The 23,914-nt window shown below is 54.8% G+C and overlaps 2 protein-coding genes across 2 annotated transcripts in view; one reads left to right on the top strand and one right to left on the bottom strand.

The window, feature by feature from the left end:
- The window catches only part of LOC134562084 (zinc finger protein 239-like), a 200,387-nt gene that overhangs the window by 157,126 nt on the left and 19,347 nt on the right, over positions 1–23,914 (bottom strand). The gene's annotated exons all lie outside the window — the stretch shown is intronic.
- On the top strand, positions 14,293–20,003 carry LOC134562152 (serine/threonine-protein kinase pim-1-like). Its single transcript, XM_063419577.1, has 7 exons — positions 14,293–14,309; positions 14,791–14,908; positions 17,476–18,093; positions 18,223–18,273; positions 18,478–18,844; positions 19,481–19,660; positions 19,897–20,003. The coding sequence occupies exons 1-7, from the start codon at positions 14,293–14,295 to the stop codon at positions 20,001–20,003; spliced, it is 1,458 nt and encodes a 485-aa protein (XP_063275647.1).

The following is a 23,914-nucleotide window of genomic DNA, read 5'->3' as shown; positions in this document are numbered from 1 at the left end:
TTCCGACTTTTCAGGCTTGGCAAGGGCTGGCCTTCAACATGAACCACTGCTTTACATATGTCTGCAGTATGGTCTGGCCCGCCACACCGTGTGCAGAAGAACAAGGGAGTCACTTTCTGTGCCTCCTTTCCCTGTTTTCCACTGGCCTGAACATTTGCCTGGGTCTGCTGCTCACTCTTCAGCCCCTTATGGGACGGCTGTGGGGCAGCAGCCGGGGCAGACACCTTAAGGTCAGAGGTGTCCAAAACTGCACAGACCTGGATCATTTCCAGGACATCAGAAGTCTCAGGAAGGCTTCCAAGGAGCCTCTGGCAAGCCGCGTTAGCATTGCTCCTTGCAAATTGTTCTAGCAAAATTACTTTCAAAGTGCTATCCTCAACTTGCTTCTCCAAAGAATGCATCAGACACCTTACAAATTGAACAAAGGTCTCATCTGGCTTCTGGACTATACCCAAGAAGTCTTGCTTTAGAGAGGAGGATAACATAGTTTTTGCCAGTGCAGATATACCTATGTGTCTGCACAGATTCAGAACAGTCTGAGAAAAGCCAACTGCACATCGGGGTGAGCATATTCGCTTCTCCCGGTAAGCAAATCAGCTCTGACCCCAAACCAGGGATCTTCTTGAGACAATTGACTATTTTGGACAGCCACTTCTGTGGCCAGTCGTTCCCAGTTGTCTTCAAAGCTAGAAACCTGAACAGGTCCAAATAACGCCAAAGCCAGGCATCTAATTTCATATGGAAAGGTCAAATCCATACATTTTACACTGATCAGCTGTATGACATCAGAAAAACTGAGATCACACTTGACTACCTCCCCTCGGAAGGGAGGCAGATTTGCCCAGGACAGGGCAGCATGGCTGTGAGGCTGTGAAACCACAGCCCACAGCTCTCGGGACAGGCTGGGGCAGTGCTGCACATTCAGACAGCGGCTCCGTCAGCTCAGCAACCGGGCTCGGCTGCAATGCAGGACCAGAAATTGCATCCCAATTCAGGGCAGGGCAAGCGTGCACATCTGACAACGCTTCAGCCTCTCTCGCCCCTCTGACAGCTGGCTTGGGCCGGCCAGGGGAGCGGGGGTGGTGCAGAGACGCCGCCTCAGTCTCCGCTGTGTGCGGGGGCGTGTACATTGAACTGGCCAGGGGAGCGTGGCAGATTCGCCACGGCTTTCCGCCCCCTGCCAGTTCGGGGGGGCCCGGGACCGGGCAGAGAAGTCCCGGCCGGGGGGCGATGGCAGCGGCACGGCTGCCGCCCCTGCTCCCCGCTCAGCCTGCAAGTGCTGGCCGGGGGAGCAGGGGGGCAGTGGCATGGTTGCTCAGCCGCCCCAGCTCTGTGCGGGGAGGAATTCGCCACACGGGGCAGGGAGGAGCAGCAGATCCGCAACAGCGCTCAGCCCCCTGCCGGTTTGGGGGGGGCCGGGACCAGTTGGGCAGGTCCCGGCCTGGCAGGGAGGCGGTGGCACGGCCGCCGCGGCACCCAGCCCGCTTTCGGTGGGTTGTGTGGGGAGGGGGCGGGCTGCAGGGCCGGGCTGGCACTGCATGCACGGGGCAGGGCATGGAGGGTTTTCCTCCGCAGGGTCGCTCCTCGCGGGCACGGCCGCCAATGGCGCAGGCGGCGCCCCTGTCCCCACTCCAGGGCCAAGGGGGAGGGATGCCTCTGCACCCAGCACCCTTGCAGAAGGCACCACCGATCCAGGGGCTGGGATTCCTTACTCCCATGGCCCACCGGCCGCCCCAGCGCACGCTGACCCAGCAAAGGGACTTGAAAAAACTTCGCAGCCCTCCCAAAATTCGCGCTGGCCACACTCAACCCCTGACATGGGGGTCGGGACCTCCCGCGGTGGCTCGAACCCTGCTTCAGAGCATTCATCGTTGAAAGGGACAGAGCTGCTGGCAGGGGAACCGATCTGCTGTCTATCTCAATACCCGAATCCGAATCCCAATCTTGAACAGTCTGTCTTAGAAACAGAAAGATTGTGCCCCAAGACCCCAAGAGCATGCCCGCATTGGAATCTCCATCAAGGACGGATGGAAAAAGGCTTTTCCCTAGGGTTTTCCATGGGGTGATTGAAAGTGCTTTCTCAGCACTATAAAAAATTCCACGTGTCTTTCCCCAAGTGTACAGTACTCTTACGTGTCCATTGGGTAGCTCGGCTTCACAGGACACCAAAAATGATCAGAGAAGTTCTATTAGGAGTTGATCTTCCGAGAACATCGTGAGTTTCTGATTGCAGCCATGGAAGACGGGGTTTTTTCTTCTTTTTTCTTTTTTCTCGTCTCACAGCTTGCAAGTTGACCACGTGGGCTCCAGATGTCGCTGGAAGCCTCGCCCGAAAAGACACATGGAGCCACGAATTTGGGGAGATCAGAGCAGCAGGGAGAATCTCCTGCTTTGTTTGTTACTTCCTATTATATACTTCTAGCAAGGTGACCATGGATTGGAGAGTGGCATTCCCACCTCTCACCACATTGGTCAAAGGGACTGTCACACAGTCTTGTCTGTTCCAGCAAGGAATGTGAAAACAGTGGCAATGTTTACAGAATACAACTGGTGTTTACATGAAAGGAGCATGAAGGTGCAAACCTTCTACTTTAATATGAACGCTCAGCAAACTAGGAAAATCTCATGGCAACAGAGGTGGAGAGAAAAAAAATGAGAATTGGCAGAAACAATGACTTTAATTTCTGGATAAGATTTAATAAGTAAAACAAATAAAAAGAACCTCAAAAATGAAACCAAGAAGTACTATGAAATATCAATTCTATTACAAGTGGTTTGCAAGAAATTGGCCAGCAGTTAAGTGTTTCTGAAATCGTCTAGTCATCAGTCTCCACACTGCAGCCTGGAGCTCCTGGTTCCTCAGGCTGTAGATGAGGGGATTCAGAGCCAGAGGCACCACCAAGTACAGACCTGATACGGCCAGATCCAGGGATGGGGAGGAGATGGAGGGGGGCTTCAGGTAGGCAAAAAATGAGGTGCTGACAAACAGGGAGCCCACGGCCAGGTGAGGAGGCAGGTGGAAAAGGCTTTGTGCCATCCCTGCTTAAGGGGATCCTCAGCATGGCCCTGAAAATCTGCACATATGAGAAAACAATGAACATTAAACAACCAAAATATAGGAAAGCACTTGGCACAGTGAGCCCAAGTTCCCTGAGGTTGGAGTGTGAGCAGGAGACCTTGAGGATCTGTGGGATTTCGCAGAAGAACTGGCCCAGGGCATTGCTCTGGCACAGGGGCAGGGAAAATGTATTGGCCATGTGCAGAAGAGACGTGAGAAAGGCACTGGCCCAGGCAGCTGCTGCCATGTGGGCACAAGCTCTGCTGCCCAGGAGGGTCCCGTAGTGCAGGGGTTTGCAGATGGACACGCAGCGGTCGTAGCACATGATGGTGAGAAGGGAGTATTCTGCTGAAATGAGAAATACAAACAGAAATAGCTGTGCAGCACATCCTGAGTAGGAGATGGTCCTGGTGTCCCAGAGGGAATTGTGCATGGCTTTGGGGACAGTGGTGAGGATTGAGCCCAGGTCGCTGAGGGCCAGGTTGAGCAGGAAGAAGAACATGGGGCTGTGCAGGAGGTGGCCGCAGGCTGCGGCACTGATGATGAGGCCGTTGGCCAGGAGGGCAGCCAGGGAGATGGCCAGGAAGAGGCAGAAGTGCAGGAGCTGCAGCTGCCGCGTGTCTGCCAATGGCAGCAGGAGGAAGTGGCTGATGGAGGTGCTGTTGGACATTTCTTCACTCTGGGCATTGTGGGCTGTTGAAAAAAGACACTGACAAAGTGGTATCATATTCCTTCTGTCAATCCTATATATTGTATTTGTAATCCCCTCAAAATTACTTATCGCAAGGGAATTTTTCTATCTTTTTTTGTGTTCGGGTTTGTTCTCCTGAGTTCCTGCCTCATCTTCAGCACCACATTCAGCCTGAACACTGGGGAGCCCAGAGGGAAAACAGGGCTCCCTGTGCCTCAGTGCAGTCAGAACTGCTGGCCCCACACAGGTGCCCTTTGTTCATTACACCTCTCTCTATTTCAGAGTGATAATACTTAAAATGTGCTTGAAAAAAAGTGGAACTTCTGAAAGCTCCAAAGTCAAAAAAAATTTCCCTAAACTCTTCCCTCCTTTTTTTTTCCTCTTTGTTGTTGTTGTTGTGGTTGTTGTTGTGGTTGTTGTTGTGGTTGTTGTTGTTGTTGTTTTTGTGTTGCTACACAGGAAAGGCTATCCAGGGTTGGTCCACCTCTATGCTGCCTGGAATTGCACCTGCTGGGAACTGAGAGACTTTCTCTCTATCCAAGCCTTGTCCCTGCCAGTGCTCCCAGAGCCCAGCCCTGCCCTGGGGGCTCAGCTCTGCCCTGCACACCCCTCCCAGCACAGGGCACTGCCCAGGGGCATCTCCCTGGCACCAGGGCCTTAAGGGCTGCTCAGACAAACAGAGATGCTGCAAGCCAAAGTGCTGCTGCTACTGTCTGTAGCTAGAGCAAGGTGAGGAGGCACTTTCTGAGGGAAATCTGAGGCAGATCTGCTGATCCCCAGGGTGACAGTGCAGGAGTGTCAGTGGCACAGACAACCCTGACAGCCCCTTTCCCTTTCCTTTATGAGAAAGCTGAGAGCAGCCCTGGCCATGCAGCACCATCTCCACAGCAGCAGGAATCTGCCCTGATGGGGGTGGCTCCTTCCACCTCCAACTTCTCTCCACAGTCCATGGGAGCTCCCAGGCATGCTGAGATGCCCCTGGCAGGTGGCAGATGCCCTGGCCTGGCCAAGAGCCCTCAGGGCTGCAGGAGCTGCTCTGCACCACAGCCCTGGGCAGCCCTGGCTGCAGCCCCAGCTCCTGCCCTGTCCCTCTGACGGTGCCCAGGGCAGCCCCGCTCTGGAGCACATCCTCCCCCAAAGCAGCAAGGGCAGCAGAGCCATCCTTACAGTCACCTCAGTGCTGTCCTGGGTCAGCTTGAGGAGATCCCTGCAGCCACAGACTTACTGTGTCACAAGTGCTGAAGATTTCTCCATGAATGACCTCATAATTGTCCTTCCAGTTTCTTTAATCCTCTGTCTGCTTCACTGCTCTGAAGTGCCTGCAGACAGCACCCTTAGCCCTGCTGGGCTGGGAGAGGAGCTGCTCCTCAGGAGAAATGGCTTTTGGAAGGTCTTCGTGATTGCCAGGAGCTGCCTCTGTGCCAGGAGCCCAGCCCAGCTCAGCAGCACAGACACAGCTTAAGGACTTCAATTAGTCTCTTGAGGTTTGGTGTTGTTTACATGAGACTCAGTCCCTGAGAGAGTGTTCAAGCAACCTGTCAAGAATTCAAAATTATATTGAAATTCTGAAGTTTCTTCAAGTTTTAATGGGTCCCACTAAGAGACATGACTGAGAAAGTGTCCCCAGGTTCCAGTCAGAGCAGAACACTGCGGGCAGTGATGACAGGTGGGGACAAACAAGGCAAAGGTGTCTCTGATGCTGAGCAAACCTGGATGTGTTTCAGGAATGCACAGGGCCAAGGCCTGAGCCCCAGCCCCTGGCAAGGCAGATCCTGTCCCTCCCTCACAGCTCAGGGCTCTTCCCGGGCCACTGGGATGTGGGGATGTGCAATGCCAAGGGCAGCACCATGGGGCGGCCCCTGCCAGGCTGCTGAGAAGGGACAAGGAGGCAATGAGGGCCCAGGCCTGCAAGGGTCACTTGTCCCCTCCTGATGGCTCACGCCCAGGGCCAGCAGCCATGGCTCAAGTGCTGCAGGAGTTGGCTCTCAGGGTTGTTGTTTCCCTGAGATTCTCCTTGGGGTTGCTGGTCCCCAAGGTACTAAGGGTCCCCCAAGGTTGCTGTTCCCTGGGAGTTTCCTCTGGGTTGCTGTTCCCCGAGGTAATAAGGTTTTCAGTCTTCTCTTCGCCCTCGGTGTTTCACACCGAAGCCAGAGACGACAAGTTGAGTCCAGCAGTTCGTGTTATCAAGCTGTTTATTCTTAATTACCTATCAGTTCTTGTCCAGCTTTGCAAGGCATCCCCAGCAGAGCAGGACACGCGGCAGACTGGGCGGATCAGAGAGCCCCGCACCTTATGTACAGTCCCCTTGACCCAACCACTGTCCGAGATGTATTTTTTATTTACGAAATTGTACCAATACCTACTACCTATACTAACATGTCAGTTCTACTCTAAGCCAATCTCTAAAACCCAACTCAGCACAAAATGGGGGACAAGAGCAAGAACAAGGAGGACAGGGGCCACTCCCCAATTCCTCCATCTTGTCTCTTCAGCCCCATATGCTAAGAATCCTAATTTCTATATTTATATTCTATAATAAACCATCCACTACTTATTTTAAATTCTTAGGATTTGTGATTCTTCCTGCATGTGCGTGTTCACTCCCATGGACAGGAATCAGAGTCAGTGTCCTCCTGGGACCTGTGTGGGTCTAACTGACCCCCCTGTACAGATCCCAGACCCCCCTGTACAGTCTCCAAACCCTCCAGGGTGGCCAGAGGGATGTTATAGACTCCAACACCCCAGAGGTCCAGGGGCAGATAAGAAGCGACCCTCGACATTCCATGGTCAGCTGGAGCTGTCAGGCAGTCCGCCCGCTAAGCACAAATGATCCTGGGAGACTCCATCCCTGATCCACCCCCAGGACAGGTTTGAGGACAAAGCCTTGCGGGAGCCCACCAGGTGCAGAGGACTTTTCCTCTCTCAAGCAGTAGAGGAGCAGAGAAGCAAGCTGGCAAGCCGCAGTAACAGTGTTGAAGGAGAAAAAAAACAAGAGGAAAAAAGCAATAGACCAAAACCACAGGGCAACAAGACCTCAAATCAGATGTGCTGTGCCACGTGGCCACTGAGTCAATCCCCCCAACCAGAAGGAAGAGCAGCCCCCGTCCCCCAACCCCTGCAGGACCCCGGGCTGCCCCTCCACCCATTGCAGCACTCCCAGAGGCAGGGAGGGGAGGCAGTGACCATTCCTGGTACAAAACAAAAAACAACCCAAAATGGTGATGGGTTATGAACCATCCCCAGGACAGTTCCATGAGGCTGCCCTGTGTCACAAGGGGCACTGGGTTATACAAGAGCTGGCAATGCCCCAGTGGCACCTGTGTCCCAGGAGACCCCACTCTGCCCAAGTAGAGCCTTGCATCCCTGCGATTCCACGTTGTCACAGTGGTCTGCTGAGCTCATGGGGCTGTGCTGTGTCACAGCGGGCACTGAGTCCCACGTGCCCTGGCACTCTCCAAGTGGCTCCTGGCTTCCATCAGGCCCCGCTGTGTTTGCAGCTGGCACTTGGCTCCCCAAGATGTCATTGTGTCACTGTGGTCTCCTGGGTGCCATGAGGCCCCGCTGTGTTGATGCCTTTTAGAACCCAGAAATAAAGTAACACCCTTTGGAGATAATATTATAGAGGAGGTAACAGAAAGGTTGATCTTTATTGGAGGCCTCCAAGGGGCAGATACAGATAATGTCCACAAAACGCCCAACCCCCCCATGAAGTCAATACAGTTTTATAAGTTTAGCAGATTAGCATATTTGACAGAAGTCACCAATTAGGAGCACAGGTGGTGAGGCATGACCAAGTTCCTTGGCAAGAGTCACTCTACCCCTGACTGGACACTTTGGGCACACCAAGGAAGGAAAGCATCAACACAGCCAAACCAAATCCAGCAATCAAACCACAAACAAACCGAGAACTGTCCCTCTGTGTGTGTGTGACAAGAGGACAGTGAGGGCAAGGATAAAAGGAACACGGCCTAAAAGCTGAACAGAGCTCAAACTAACAGGACTTAGCTTCTACCTTAACCTTAACTTACACCTTACACAATTTAACAAAAGAACAGCACTGAACAGTATTTTTCCTAAGTTATAACCTATGATGTAAACATTTACACAGAAATAGTACTTAGCTTATAAATTATATTAAACCTGGAATTATAGTAAGGCACTTTACAAAGCACTGACTCAGAAAACACTAAACCCTACAACTTCAACTTATCCATATTTTGAGAAGAGGAAGTCAGGAGAAGAGAGAGAGAGACATCCACAGCCAGGGCCTTGGATCCAGCCCATCTCAGCTGCTGTGAGCTCCGGGGCCGTGGGACGTGTCAGTGTCACAGCCGTGTCACAGCCTCACCTGCTCTGGTCCCTCTCACAGGTGGGGTTTTGGGGGTGCCAGGGGCTTGGCAGCCACTTTGGGGCTGGCCCAGAGGCTGCAGTGGCTGGGGCTGGGGCAGTGACTGTCCCACCTATGCAGAACTTGTCCTGGGCCCCCAAACACACCCTGCAGATGTCGGGGGCCTTTCATCATTTCTCTGCTCTCCAGCACCGAGGCAATGGACTCTGGCTGCAGCTGTGAGCTCGTGCCCAAAGCAACCACCCCTGGCAATGGGGCTCCATGGAGCTGCTCTCAGGAACCCCCTGCCAAGAATTGGGGAGTGCCCCCAAACCGCCTCAGAAACCTGGGATGCACCAAAATGCCTTCAGGAATGTGGAATACCCAAAAACTCCCTCAGGAATGGGTTCCCTCTCCCTTCATCATTCCCAGCCTTCGGCTTTCTCATTCCAGATTTCACCACACCCTCCCAATCCCCAACCAAAGCCATCCCACCTCTCCTGGACATCAGGATCCCCTTCCCAAGACATATTTCCCCCATCCCACCCCTCCCAAACCCCATCCCACCCATCCTGCTCCACCCAATGCCCATCTCACCCCTCCTGATTTGCAGCACACTTCACCAAAGTCCTTCCAACCCCATTCCACCCTGAGGGGCTGTTGAAATCAAGTAATTTTGGGGTGGGATTGAATAGTTTTCAGTGGCATTGAGTGGTTTTGAGGTAACAGATCAAACCTTCTCATCTCTTTGAGTGCCAAGAAATGGAGAAAATGACATCAAATACCCCCAAACCCCTAAATCCTACCAAGTATCCCCCTGAATCCCAGATCCCCTCGAAAAACTAGCAAAAAGTGAGGCTTTAGATGCCTTTGATGAATTTGTTCATTTTTATCCCAATTTTGTCTGTTTTAAAGGGATGAAGAGGAATCAAAAGAATATTAGGGACCACCAAACAAAAGGACCACCAGCCCAGTGTCTCCCCAGTGCAGATCACAGGGAATGTGGGTCATCAGGGCTCTGCCCAACGTGATCCCCTGATGCAGGATAGAGTTGGAGCAGCACACAAAGCTCTCCCCACAGTCGGGTCCCTCACAGGGCTTCCCTTACCAGTGCCTCTGTCGGTGCCTGGTCAAGGGAGAGCTGTGGGTGAAGCTCTTCCTGCACTGGGGACACTCACAGGGCCTCTCTCCAGTGTGGATGCGCTGGTGGGTGACGAGGTGGGAGTTGTTCTTGAAGCCCTTCCTGCAGACAGGACAGCAGAAGTGCTTCTCCTCTATGTGAATCCACTGGTTCTTGAGGAGATGTGAGCTGGTCTGAAACCTCTTCCCACACTCAGGACACTCATGGGGCCTCTCCCTGGTGTGGATCATCTGGTGCTGGATCAGGGTGTTGCTCCAGCTGAAGCTCTTCCCACACTCCAAGAACTTGTGGGGCTTCTCCCCATCATGAAGCTGCTCATGCACCACCAGCTCAGAGCCCTGGCTGAAGCTCTGTCCACCTTCCTGGCACTGCGTGGGTCTTTCCTCCTCTGAGTACTCTGAGATGGGTTTGGAGCCGCTCCTCCTGCGGGATCTCTGTGACTTTTCTTCCCCGTTGCATTCCTGCACCATGGAGCCGCTCAAAACAGCCTCTTCCATGAGGTTCTGCCGTGGGGATTTGTCCTCCCTTGTCTCTGTCCTCAGCTCTTTGTCCAGGGGAGGAAGGACAAGGACAGGATGGGATTTGCCTCCGTGCCAGAGGGAAGACCAAGGAGATCCCCCCAGTGCATCCCCGGCAGGACGGCGTCGGCAGCGGGGTTGTCCTGCAGCCGGGGCCAGGCTGGGCTGGGAGATGGAGCAGGAGAGAGGGGCAAAGGGGCACTGACTTCCTCCTCACCTGCCTGGCTGTCCCTGGCCATCTTCCTCTTCCTTGCAGCTGCCTTCTCCATCTGGTCAAGGTCTGGGAGTGGGAAATTCTGCTTTGGGGAAAAATACAGTATATGAGCACATTGGGTTGGGGGGTTCCTCCTGCCCAAGTCCATCTCTAGAAGTCACTGGGCTTCTGGTGCCCATATAAACCTCCAAAACACAAAGATTCATTTCTCCAAAATAACCAAGTGACCAAGGTTCAGCAAAAACACCCAACCATGAGTTTCTTCTCTCTCATCTCTCCACTTTGGGGTCCTGGAGGCCCCCCTGTCAGTGTTGCCCCGGGTCAAGTTTGTATTGGTGTTGGCCCTCTCTGGGCTGCTGTGGCTCCTGAGAACCCACGAGGTTCCCCTTCTCTGGGCTCACCACTTAGGGATCACAGGTGTCCCTGGGCTCAGCACTATCCAGGGTCCCTCTTTCAGAGTCCTGGGGTATCCATGGGTCCCCCTTGTCCTTGTTCCCAACCTGTCCAGGCTTCTGGAACAGCCCCAGCTCTCGCACTGCCCGTTTCTGCTCCTCCCATTCCCGGGTTTGCCTCCCAGCGCTGCTGGTACCGGGCGATCCCCACGTGTCTCTGGGCTGACAATGCAGCCCCTGAGCCGGGCAGAGCAAGCCCCACCACGGGGGGACCCTGCATGCCCCGCTCCCTGGGCAGCCGCGCCCAGCCCCGGGCACAGAGCTCCGCCAGCCCCCGCCGCCCCCTCCCCAGGGCCCCGGGGACCCCCGCAGCCGGGGCCGGGTCTGAGCGAGGCGGCCCCCGAGCCCGGCTGCGTGGCCAGGGGGGCACGGGGAGCCCGGGGCCTCTGTGCCATCGCTTCCCCCGCTCTCCCTCAGCCTTTGCCCGGCCCAGCCCGGCCCCCCGAGCCCCAACAGGCCCCGCACGGCCACGGCCGGGCCGCTCCGCTCCCCTGCGAGCCCGGCCACACGGACCCACCTGCGCCGGGGCCCACGGGCCACCGAGAGCTCCCCGGGCCGCCCGGGCCTGGGCCCCGAGCACAGAGCTCTGCCCGGGGGGCTCCCGGCCCAAGGCGGCGGCTCCGGGCCCGGGCGGCCGCTCCCGGCTCCCACAGCCCGCCCGGGGCCGCCCCGCCCGTGCCGGGGCTGCGCCAGCGCTCCCCGCACCCAAGGGGGTTCAAACTGCCGGGGGCATCTCACAAAAAACATTGCCCGTATCCCCTCCCAAAACAATAAAATCCCAACCAGCCATCAACCCCCACAAAAAATAATCCAAAAACAAACCCACAAACTAACCCCTTCCACCCTGTCCTCCTGCGCCTTCGCAGGGACCCCGACCCCGCGGGAATGCCCCCGGGCCGGGACAAAAAGCTGCTCCCCTGGAGGCGCTTTGAACACCCACCCGCGGCCCGGCCCTGGCACACGGCTCCCGGCAGCTGCCCCGCTGTCCCAGCCGGGCCTTTGCAGCAGGGAGGCTCTGCGGGACCCCCGGGCTGTGCCCCCTCCCAGGCCCTGCCCGCCCCGGGGCTGACCTTCAGCCCGGGCTCTCTCGCTGTCCCGGCTCCTGCAGAGTCCCCGCTCGCAGCTCCTTGGGCCCCTGGGCTCTCCTCTGGGGGTTGGGGAACAGCCGGCAATGGACCCTTGCCCTGAAAAGGAATCATTTTGGTGCTCCCTAGAGAGGCCAAAACTGAAACTTTGTTCCTTTTGCCTGGGTGCAGAGACCATCAGGGCATTTTCTGCACAGAGTTCCAGCCCCCAGCTTTAGTTGAAGGAGCTGCCTACCAATGTCACGCTGCCAGGAGCCTGTCCTTGCTGTCACCTGCTGTGGCTGGGCATGAACAGAGCTCCTGCACTTGCATTTCCAGCTGCTGTGCAACCAAAGCGGAGGGATCTGCAGCTGCCTGAATGCAAAAACTGCAATATGAGCCACTCTCAAGGGGGAAATCTCCCCCTGCTGTGCCAGCCCGTGGCAATGCTGCCATTCTCTGCTGTTGCTGGGGCACTCTTGGGTCTGGCTGAGCAGGAAAGGTGACCCTGAGCCAGGAGATTTCTTTGGCTGCAGCAAAGCCTTGGAATGCAAAGACCTTCCTGATGCTGTGCCCTGGGCCAGGAGGCAATGAACCACCAGAGCTGACCCTAAATTTCTTAGAGAATTCACAGAATGACTGGGTAGGAAGAGACCTTCAAGAGCATCAAATCCAACCCATGCTCCAACACCTCAACTAAACCATGGCTCTGAGTGCCTCATCCAATCTTTTTTTAAACACATCCAGGGAAGGTGACTTCACCACTTCTCCAGACAGACCATTCCAGTACTTTATCACTCTCTCTGGGAAAAACTTCTTCCTAATATCCATCCTGTATTTCCCTTGGGGCAGCTGAAGACTATGTCCTTTTGTTGTGTCAGCTGCTGTCTGGAGAAAGAGACCAAACCCCACCTGACTACAGCTACCCTTCAGGGAATTGTAGAGAGCGATTAGGTCACCTCTGAGTCTCCTTTTCTCCAGGCGAAACAACCACAGCTCCCTCAGCCGTTCTTAACAGGGGTTTTTGTTCCAAGCCCCTCACCAGCCTTGTTGCCCTCTCCTGGACGTGCTCAAGCGTCTCAATGTCCTTCCTAAATTGGGGGCCCAGAACTGGGCACGGCACTCGAGGTGCAGCCTCACCAGTGCCGAGTACAGGAGAAGAAACACTGCCCTGCTCCTGCTGGCCACACCATTCCTGATCCAGGCCAGGAGCCATTGGCCTTCTTGCCCACCTGCCCACACTGCTGCCTCATGTCCAGCCTGCTGTCCAGCAGTGCCCCAGGTCCCCTTCCCTGGCTGCTGTCCAGCCACTCTGTCCCCAGCCTGGAGTGCTGCAGGAAGTTTTTGTGGCCAAAATGCAGGACTCAGCACTTGCACTTATTAAACTTCATCCTATTGGACTCTGCCCATCCATCCAGTCATTCCAGGTCTCTCTGCAGAGCCCTCCTACCCTCCAATAGATGGACACACGGTCCAAGCTTAGTGCCAGCTGCAAATTTACTAATGAAAGACTCAATCCCCTCATCCATGTCGTCAATAAAAATATTGAACAGAACTGGCCCCAGCACAGACCCCGGAGGAACACCACTGGTGCCAGCAGCTGGATGCAGAACCTTCACCACCACTCTCTGGGCCCAGCCATGCAGGCAGTTCTTAACCCAGCACAGAGTGCTCCTGTCCAAGCTGTGGGCTGCCAGCTTTTCCAGGAGGGTGCTGTGGGAGACAGTGTCCAAGGCCTTGCTGAAATCCAGGTACACAACATCCACTGCCTTTCCCGCACCCACCTGGCGGGTCACCTGGTCATAAACGGAGACCAGGTTGGTCAAACACAACCTTCTGTTCTTAAACCCGTGCCGGCCGGGTCTGATAGCCTGGCCATCCTGTAGGTGCTGTGTGATGACACTCAGTATAAGCTGCTGCAGTACCCTACTGGGTACTGAGTTCAGGCTGACTTGAGTTGTGGGATAAGGATTTAACAATTCAAACTGTAAAGCAGGTATGTTTTATTTCCATCTGGGACACAAGGGGGATTTTCCACCATACCTGCGTACCTGGTTGAGACAGGTTTAAGGTTTAAATACACTCAGATCCCACAAAACAACCCCTCCCTCCCCGCCCATTCTCTGCCCACTCTCCGCCTCCTTGCACTTCTTATTATAATTAGCTTTCTCTGGTGCCACATCTCCTGGTGGTTGCAGGCTGGGGTCTTCTGATGAAGTAAGAGGTCTTCCTCAGTTGTTCACTGTTTGACCTCTTCCTCTGGGCAGGTGCAGTGAAGGTTTGGCTAACTCCCAGGTCACTTTGTCCTGGCCAAAACCACGAGCCTGGTTCTTTCTGATTTCTTAAGCCACAGGTTCTGCTTTATGGGGTTTTCACAATACCTAAGTCTTGCTTTACTGAGTTTTCACAATACACACAATATACATCTTATCTCTGTGGCCTTTAGCTAGCAACTAAATCCTCATGTGTTCTGCTACAAGTTGTTTTTCTGCTTTTACAGGATTGCTAAATAAGCTGTATATTTCTGCTTCCCCTCCATCTGCTTAAGCACATTAAATGCTTCTAAAATTCTGAATTTTAGATATGTTTCCCATATCAAACTGGCCTATAATTACCAGGATCCTCCTTTCTACCCTTATGGTGTAGGGGTCACACAACACATTGGCCAACCTCCAGTCCTCTGGAACCTCACCAGTGAGCCAGGACTGTTGGGAAATGATGGAGAGTGGCTTCACAAGCTCATCTGCCAGCTCCCTCAACACCCTGGGCTGGATCCCATCTGGGCCCATGGATTTTGAACATCCAAGTGGCTCAGCAGTGTAGCAGGATGGCTTCTATCATAAGGTAGAGCTATCCACAACTGGGCCTAAGACCAGGCCTCAGGCCTGGGCCTAGTAGGCCTCGTATGTCCAACATACGTAGTACCAGATAAGGTTATCTGGTATTGGGAATGTGTTAAGGTAGGAGTGCTAATAGCATAGAACAGTTACTGAGAAGACACGGTGGCTGCCTTAAACTGCAATAGCTTACATACTTCTGTACTCTCACTGCCTATCAGAATGCACCTGCTAACTGTAAACGACTCTCTCTGTATATGACGCGCCATCTCGGGAAATAAACCGGAGTACGTGCTTATAACCATAGTGGTCGGACTCACGTTGCTCTAGCCCCCGGTCTACCAGGCCTCAGCTTATAAATGGTGCCCGAACAGGGACTGAGCCTGGTTTATTAGCTTGAATGTGATCAGCTTAAATGCGATTAGATTGAATGCGATTAGCTTGAATGCGACTAGCTTAAATGAGAGAAGCCCCCGTTTTGGTTTTAGGAGGCGAGTGCGTCGCTTGCGGGCCCCTATCCTGAAATTCGCGGGGCAGGCCGGGGAGCGTCTGCCGATTGGACTGTTCGGAAAGGATACAGTGCCACCCACTGTCAGCGGAGAGAAGGTAAGAGCGGCGGACGCGGATGGATACACAAGTTTACAAACAAATGGACCGAGATTTTATAGCTGCCGTGCAGCTCTTGGCGTCCATTGTCTCGAAAAGAGGCGAAAAACTTAAAGACTCTGATATAAATCAGTCGACCCAATGGGCTCAGAAGAAAGGGAAATTACATCAGCCCTCACTTTTATTTAGTGAAGCAGGATGGAAGGAAAAAGGAAGATTAATATGAGACGCTGTAGTTTTACAAGGAAAAAGAGCAAAGAATCGTTCAGAATTAGGTGTAATTTGGAAAAAAGCAATAAATACCTTGCAAACATTCACTGCGAACTGTAAAACTGCAATTTTAGGCACAGAAAAGATGTCTCTCTGTCTTTCTGTTTCAAAATCATCCCTCTCCGAGCCAAAAGAGATAAAAAGGCTGTCTAAAATAATGTGGTTCTTTGGTCTGCATTCCGCGCATTCCGAGAGTGAGAACACAGCTTCCCTTTGTTCGTCCCTGGCCGGCCATGCGGGCAGAGGGCAGGAAATGCCTTCTCCAGCTCCCAAGCAGAATGAAAGCAACCAGGAAGTGCCTCAGCTGCCAGACCCAAGGGGCATGGCAATAGACGAGAAGGCAGGCGGGGCCGAAGGCGGAGCAGGGAGGGTGCAAGTGATGCAGCAAGGAGGCGGATCTCAGGGCGGCGCTGGAAGCAGGGCCGTGTTAGATTCCTCCTCACAGGAAAAGGAGCTGACATCATCACATATCCTGAGGACAAGCCGTCTTCCCACTAAAGACTGAGCCAAAGAAGGCATTAAGCACTTCTGTCTCCTCCTCATCTGCAGTTCCTAACTTCCCTCCCACATCCAATAAAGAAAAAAGATTTGTATTTCCCTTTCTTTTGCCATTAATATATTTGTAAAAACATATTTTATTATCCTTTACAAAAGGTGCCAAAATGACTTCAAACTGAGCTTTGGCCTCCCTAATATTTTTTTTCCTACATGATCCTTTAAATACTTCCTGAAAGGCCTGACTCTCCTTCCAAAAATGATACATCCTCTTTTTGTTCCTAAGTTCCTCTGAAATCTCCTTGCCCATCCAGGCTGGACGTTTGCCTTGTCAGCTCATCTTTCAGCACACAGGGACAGTCTGTTCCTGTGCCCTCAAGATCTCTGCACTGAAGCACACCCACCTTTCCTGGACTCCTCTGTTTTTAAGGGCTCCTTCCCAAGGAACTCTCGGAATAAGTCTCCTAAAATGGCCAAAGTCTGCCCTCCAGAAGTCCAATGTAAAAATCTTTTTGATATCCCTCCTGAATTCACCACATATTGAGAACTCTGTAATTTCATGATCCCTGTGCCCCAAGCAGCCTCCAAGCACCACATCTCCCACCAGCCCTTCTCTATTTGCAAACAACAGGTCGAACATAGTCCCTCCCCTGCTGGCCTCACTCACCCGCTGTCACAAAAAGTTCTCCTCCATCCACTCCAAAACCTTCCTGCACTGCCTCTTTGCTGCTGTACTGAGTTCCCAGCAGATGTCTGGTAGGTTAAAGTCACCTACGAGAACAAGGGCTGGTGATCCTGAAACATTCTCCAGCTTCTTAGAGAAGAAGTTGTCCACCTCTTCTTCCTGCTTGGGTGGACGATAACAGACTCCCAGTAGGTACCCCTGGGAGCCCGTCCTGTTTGCTTCGGGTAGAACAGGAACAATGAAAACCTTCCCAATGGCACAACTCCCCAGTCCACAAGGGGAAAGGAAAGAAAAAGTTGTCAAGTTCTCAAAACCTTTCTCCTGCTTTGCTGCAAGACTCCTGCTTCACACATGTTGGGGAAAGTCAAGAGAAGCTGCATGGGTGGGCTATCTTGTGACCGATGATGCAACTCGTTCTCCAGGAAAAGTTCTTGGAAAGAGCAGACAGGACTGTGGAGAAGATTCTGGGAAAACGGAAACAGCTTTTAGGAAATGAAATGAAAGTGGAAAGAAACAACCCAAGATATTTTCCTCTGTTTATTTCTCTGTCCCACTTTCCATCTTAAACTACTTCTCCATCTCATTAATTCTAAATGGGTCTCACCTCTGACATCCAAGACTTGGTAAGATTTAGACACTGTAAAATACCATGAGCTACATCCAGTTTGCCTTCCCGTTTTTCTTGGAAAGCAATGCCAGAGACACAAGTGCAGTGCTTGGGTCAGGTTCAAATTCTGCATTCAGGGAACGTGCTGTGACAGTGTCTGACCCTCAGCAGGGACAATGCACAGCAACAGCCAAGGGGATTCCTCTGTCACTGTGCAGGAGTCAAGACTGGGCCTTGACTGAAAACGGCGAAGTTCCCGTGTTTGGACAGGCTCAGGGGCTGCCCCGGGGAGTGCAGGGCTCGGTGCGAGGCAGAGGGGGCAACGGAAAAAACTGACAAGGGGACAAACGGCCCTGGAGCTTCAGTTGCAGCAGCAGCAGCGGCAGCAGCGGCAGCAGCGGCAGCGGCAGAGAAGAAAAAAGCGGCTTTGTTGACCAACCCGTGCTTCCCCTCTCCCTCTCCCACAGTCCCGCAGCCTCTCCCTTTCCCAGTGTCCCCCTCCCAACCCAGTCTCCCTCTCCCCTGCTGGGCCGGGCCATGCCTCGGGCCCACCCCCGGCCCCGGGCGGGGCTGCCCCGTCCCTGCCCCCGGGCGTCCCGCCGCGGTCTCGCCTTCGCCCGGCTCTGGCAGTGCTGGCGATGGCGCTGCTGGGCGGGCATCAGTGCCTGGGGCTGGGGCAGCATTGCTGGCCTTTGGCTGCGCCTTTACCGAGCCCAGCCCAGGCCCCGGCACCAGCCCCAGCCCCGGCCCCGGCCCCGGCCCCGGCCCCGGCCCCGGCCCCGGCCCCAGCTCGTCCCTGGGCCCGCAGAGGACACAGGCGGCGCGGCCGCTCCCGCCACCTCCACTGTGGCTTCACCAGCCCAAGCTCCTCCGCTTGGCAGCGCGGCCGCTGGCCCTGAGCCGCTGCTGTCCCGTTGCCAGGAGCAAATGCCTGGGGATGCCCAGCCCGGGCCGCTCGAGGGGCGCTCGGGGGCCGTTCCTGGCCCCGGGCCGAGCGCTGACAGCCGCGTCTCGCCGGCAGGGAAGGCGCAGCAGGCCCTCCAGGAGCAGTACCGCCTGGGTTCGCTGCTGGGCCACGGCGGCTTCGGCAGCGTCTGGGCGGCCACACGGCTCTCGGACCGTGCCCCGGTGAGCGGCAGGGCCGGTGGTGGGTGCACGAGGAAGGGGCGCAGGAGGAGGAGGAGGGCGAAGGAGAAGGAGGCTGGGGCTGGGCAGGGCAGGCAGTGAGCTCAGCCTGCTGCTCCCCTTGGCTTGCAGGTGGCCATCAAAAGGGTGCCACGGAACCGTGTCCGGCATTGGGGTGAGCTGGTGAGTGAGCGGGGCCAGCAGGAGAAGCTGGGCCATGCCGGGCAGGGATGAGCTGAGGCCTGGCAGGGTGGAAGCCGCCAGAACACCTGGAGGGAGAGCGGGCGTGGGGCCAGCAAAGGGTGCAGAGCATCCCGGGCTGGCTGAGGGGTCCCTGACCCCTGGCACGGCCTCAGCCTCACTGACAACATTGTGCTCCTCCCACAGCCCAACGGCACCAGCGCACCACTGGAGATCGTGCTGCTGCACAAGGTCTCCACTGGCTTCCCTGGTGTCGTCCAGCTGCTGGAGTGGCTGGAGCTCCCCAAAGACATCATTATCATCATGGAGCGCCCGGAGCGTTCTCAGGACCTCCAGCATTTCATTCGGGCACGGCGGTTCCTGTGCGAGGAGGTGGCGCGGGAGCTGTTCCGCCAGGTGCTGGAGGCCGTGCGGCACTGCACCAGCTGCGGGGTCCTGCACCGCGACCTCAAGCCAGGGAACATCCTGCTTGACCTGGCCACCGGGCAGGCCAAATTGATTGATTTTGGCTGTGGCACCTTCCTACAAGACACAGCCTATACTCACTTTGCAGGTGAGCCCTCGCAGGGGTGTGCTCCCCATTCCAGACATCTCCTGGCCCAACATCTCACAGCCCAGCCTGGGTGTGGCCCTGGGGTTCCCTGCCACTCATGGCACTGAGTCTTCAGCCCAGTTGCTTTTGAACACAAGTGGGTGGGGGGACCAGCTTCCAGCCCTGCTGGCAGCCTTTGCCAGCCACTCTGCCTGGGACTGGGACTGGGGCTGGGGCAGCCAGCCCAACAGAAGCACCCGTGGGTGGGGGTGGCTGAGAGGGGAGCCAGAACATGTGCACCAGCCAGTTTGGTGTGCAGGTGAGAAAGGGTTTGGACTGCTGTGATTGCCTGGTTTGCTTTGGGTTCATAATGGTTTTTGGGGCAATGCAGGCAGGGACGAGTAAGGCATGGTTTTTCCCCAGCACTGAGTGGGTTTTGCTTGTCATGGTTGGGCCTTGCCAGGGCTTCCACTGCCACCTTCCGACACCAGTGGCTTCTTTTCCAACCGTAAGTTTGTACACAAGTCCCAGGTGCTGGCCAGAGGGCAGCAGGTCACACCACGTGCCACTGGGGCAGCCCCTGCACGCCCAGGGATGCTGGGGCCAGGCTCTGGGAGCAGCAGCATCCCCCTGATGAACTCCATCTGTATTCCATAGGAACACCGTCATACAGTCCCCCGGAATGGAACCAGTTTGGCTGGTACTATGGACAGCCAGCTACCGTCTGGTCCCTGGGCATCCTGCTGCACCAGATGGTGTGTGGGGAGCACCCTTTCAAGAGGGGCCACAAGATCAGCTGGGACCATCAGCTCTCGCTGCCACCACGGCTCTCTCAAGGTGAATCCTCATGTCTGGGCACGGGGGAAATGCCAGTGCTGGGAGACAGCAGTGGGCTGTGGCAGCTGCTGAGGAGGTGGCACGTGTCCTGCTGTCCTGCTTTCCTCCAAAACAGGGAATTCCTGGGAAAGTTTAGGCCCAGCTCTGAGCAAATGCAGCATGGCCTGAGAATGGGAACAGTGGGGCAGACAGGAGCCTTCTCCAACTGACCGGCGGTTTCTGGTTTCTCTCGCCAGAGTGCCAAGATGTCATCCGGCGGTGTTTATCCATGCTGGATGTGGACCGGCCTTCAGTAGAAGACCTGTTGTGTCATCCCTGGATGCAGGATAGTCATCTGCCATAGAAGAAGGGAGAGAGCCACAGAAACAGCGATGCAGGGCCCTGGTAAGTTCCAGCTCCACACATGCCTTGGCAATCCGAAGCAAAGAACCCAGACTTTTTTGTCCTGCCTGTGTCACTGCACAGGGGTCATCAGATGGGAACACACAGCCCCTGTGCTGGAGCTGAGCTGCTCTGCCCAGCACTGCTGGCTGCCATCCCAGCTGCTTTGGCTTGTCCTGGGTCACTGCCAGCTGGGGCCCTGGGCAGAACACTGACAGCCTGGTCTCACTCCCAGGGAAAGAGAAGCAGCCCCTGGAGAAGCTGTGCCAGGTGGGGCTGCTGCTGCTGGAGACAGCCAGGACAACATCAAGGATGAAAACCTCTTCCTCGACCAGGCCACCACAAAGCTGAAGATGATGGACTTTGATTCTGGCACCTTCTTCAAAGCCAGGCTCCACAGTGAATTTGCAGATGAGTGCACACACAGGGGGATGCTCCCAGATTTGGGCATTGCACAGGCTGGCCGGAAAACAAAGGTTCCCCCTTTTGCTGGGGTGGAAGCAACTGATTTTTCAGTGGGCTGCCAAGCTGCATTTTGGCAGGGCTGGGGGGCATGGGCTGGGGTGGGTGTGAAATGGGAGTGGGGTCTTGACCCTGCCAACAACCCCCAGTATCCACTGTGCCTTTTCCCTCATTTTCCCTTTTTGTCTGTAGTCTATTTTCGTTAATTTGCTGTTTGTTTCTCTAAAGGAAGCGTTCTAGGTGGTGTCCAGTCTGGATGGGGAAGTGCTTGGCACCAGCTGTGCCGTGGATGGGCCGTGCCCTTGGAGAAGGCTGAGGACATCGTTTGGGAGCAGCTTATCTTCCAGCGGTGGATGGCGTCAGGTGGGTCCCGTCTTCTTGGCCTGGGTGGGATCAGAGCTTTTGGGAGATGGCAGCCAGCACAGGAGCATCCTGCTGTGGGCAGCTGCTGAGGAGGTGGATGTGCCACGGCTGGCTGCAGGCTGGGCACATGTCCTGCCCTCCTGCTCTGCTGCCAAGGGCAGCAATGATGGGCAGCTCTGGGCACCACTCTGGGCACGGCCAGCATGGCCAGGGCACGGCGGGCACTGGGACAAGGGGGACAGGAGCCTTCAGCTGACGGGCGGGTTCTGGTTTCTCTCCTTGCAGCTGGGCTCTGCGGATGCTGAGGCTGCTCTGGGCTCTGCCAGGGCTCTGCTGGAGCTCAGCCCCAGGCCAGAATCAGCCAAAGAAGAAATGGTGTGACCTGCAGCAGAGACTTGCTTGAGCACTTGGGCAATGCAGCTCAAGTTTGCAGAGTGTACATCTCCGAGGGAAAACATCACACCCTCCAAAATTAAACTTGATCAAGAACTTCTGAAATGCAATCAATCTGGGATGACCTCAAATGACATTTATCAACTTGCCCAAGGTGTAGCTCAGCCCTTCCCTGAAGATTTCTCTCCCCCAACCTACTTTTAAATTTCACAACTGCTCCCTCCTTTCCCCCAGTGTGTTCCCAGCCCATCACAGTCTCTGTCACACTGTTGCCTTTCTTGATGGCCTTCACCACAAGGAAGACCAAACCCCAGGTTTAGGGCCTCATCCTGTCACTGGCTGAAGAGCAGCAATATCTCCGAGGTCCTGTGGCATTTTAGTGTCAGTGAGAGCTGCTGTCCAGCCCTCATCTCTCCTCAGTGCTGAGTTCCCCCTCCCTTTTCCTTGTCCTTCCAGCAGGATGAGCTCTGTGAATCCCCTTAAGCCTCCCCACTCTCCCAGCCCACCCATCCACCTCACTAAGGTTAAGCTGAAGCTTCGTCTCCTCTGGCACACCAGTGCAAGTCCCCTCTGCGGGGAGCCCCAGCCCCAGGGCACAGCACACAGCAGTGCAGTGAGGGCTGGAGCAGCTGCCCTGCACCCCTGGCTTGGCTGTTTGTGGCAAGGAAATGCTCCCTGTTTGCAGCTCTCCCTGCAGGATGGCCCCAGGGCAGAGCCCAGCCGGGCTCCCACTGCATCCCCTGAAGCTTGGGGCAGACAGTGGTGCCAGGGCTGAGGTTCATGGGCTGTCACTGGGAGCCTCGCCTGAAAAGACACACAGAGCCACGAATCTGGGGAGATCAGAGCAGCAGGGAGAATCTCCTGCTTTGTTTATTACTTCCTATTATATACTTTTAGCAAGGTGACCATGGATTGGAGAGTGGCATTCCCACTGCTCAACCACATTGGTCAGAGGGACTGTCATTCAACCTCCCCTTCTCTTGGAGAAGGAATTCAAAACAATAGCAATATTTACAAAACACAATCTCCTTGTTTACATGAATGAGCGTGAGAAGGTGCACACTTCTACTTTAGTATGAATGCTCAGAAAACTGGGAGAATCTCATGGTGACAATGGGGAGCACCCAGAGCTGTGGCTTCCAGGCAGTGTTTGCCAGTGTTGTGTTCTCATCTCCTGCAGCCTGTGGGGAAAACAAGCTGTGCTGCCAGGCCAGCAGTGCTCCTGTGGGCAGGGACAAGGCTGAAGGGCTTTCCCATTGCAGAGGAGCTGGCACTGATCCTTGTCAGGGCCTGGCAGGGCTGGAGCCGGGTCTGGCCTGCTGTGAGGGACTCGCTGCCACCAACCAGCCCCACCGGCCGCGCTGCGTCCTCCAGGGACAGAGGGGTCTGTGTGTGCCAGGGGCTCTGGGATGTCTCTGCCTGCATGGAGAGAAGGGTCTGTGTGTGCCAGGGGCTCTGGGATGTCTCTGTCTGCAGGGACAGAAGGGTCTGTGTGTGCCAGGGGCTCTGGGATGTCTCTGTGTGCATGGACAGAAGGGTCTGTGTGTGCCAGGGGCTCTGGGGTGTCTCTGCCTGCATGGACAGAAGGGTCTGTGTGTGCCAGGGGCTCTGGGATGTCTCTGTCTGCAGGGACAGAAGGGTCTGTGTGTGCCAGGGGCTCTGGGATGTCTCTGTACCCATGGACAGAAGGGTCTGTGTGTGCCAGGGTTTCCATAATGTCTTTGTACCCATGGGTATGGAATGAACACAGAGTGAAAGTGTCAGTCACGTTGCTTGCACACTCCTTCCTCTTTGCACAAGACACATCCATATATCCATGTATGGATATACTAAAAGGACAGGGATAGATAGAGATTTCCCACAGAGTTCTAAGTTTGGAATAACTCACTTGTAAGCCAGTGGCCAGGGCAATTTTTCCCAGCTCAGTGTGAGTAGGTGTTCAAGAGCTGAAGGGAGCATCATTCAGAAGCAGTTTCAGGATTTCTAGGCAGGAAGTTACACCATCCGTGTAACTCACTGTATTTATCGGGATGGACTCTGCTGGTTCTTTAGGAATATGGAGCAATTGAGACACGAGACTTGGGAAACTCCCAGCTCTCTGGATTTGTGTCAAGGGGGTAGCAGCAGAAACACTTTGTGTCTGCTTTGGGGGATACAGGGTCCAAGGAGCTGGGGTGGCAGAACGTGACCTGGCATGTTGGCAGGTGAAGTCCTGTTTCATGACATCCCAGAGTGGAACAGGACAAAGCTCCAAGCACCCCCAAGCCCACTGATGAAGTCTTTGTGATGCTGCAAATTCTCAAGGAAAGGCTGCTGCCACACAATCCACTGGGATTTACAACTTTCAGTTGCAACTCTAGGTCGAAGTGTCAAACTGTAATATTTTTTACCCTCAAGACACAGTCATGCACAATCCATCTGTCAGTTTCTTAATGCTTCAACAACAATTTCAAATAACTTAATATTGGAAAGAAAACCCATAATGTTTTAAAAAAGGATACTGAGGTCAGTGAGATGGATCCATGCCATCAAAACATTCACAAATTAAGTAATTTAGTTGTCTTTTTAAGAAGATCAGCTACCTCTTAATCTAAAGTTACAGAAGATTTTTCACTCCATGTTTGTTTTTTGTTCTCCCTTTCTTTTTTCCCTGTT

This window comes from Prinia subflava, chromosome 26, assembly GCF_021018805.1.
Source record: "Prinia subflava isolate CZ2003 ecotype Zambia chromosome 26, Cam_Psub_1.2, whole genome shotgun sequence".
In the NCBI taxonomy this organism is placed as follows: Eukaryota; Metazoa; Chordata; class Aves; order Passeriformes; family Cisticolidae; genus Prinia; species Prinia subflava.
Note: the sequence above shows the minus strand (reverse complement) of the source record. Positions and strands in the feature narration are given on the sequence as shown.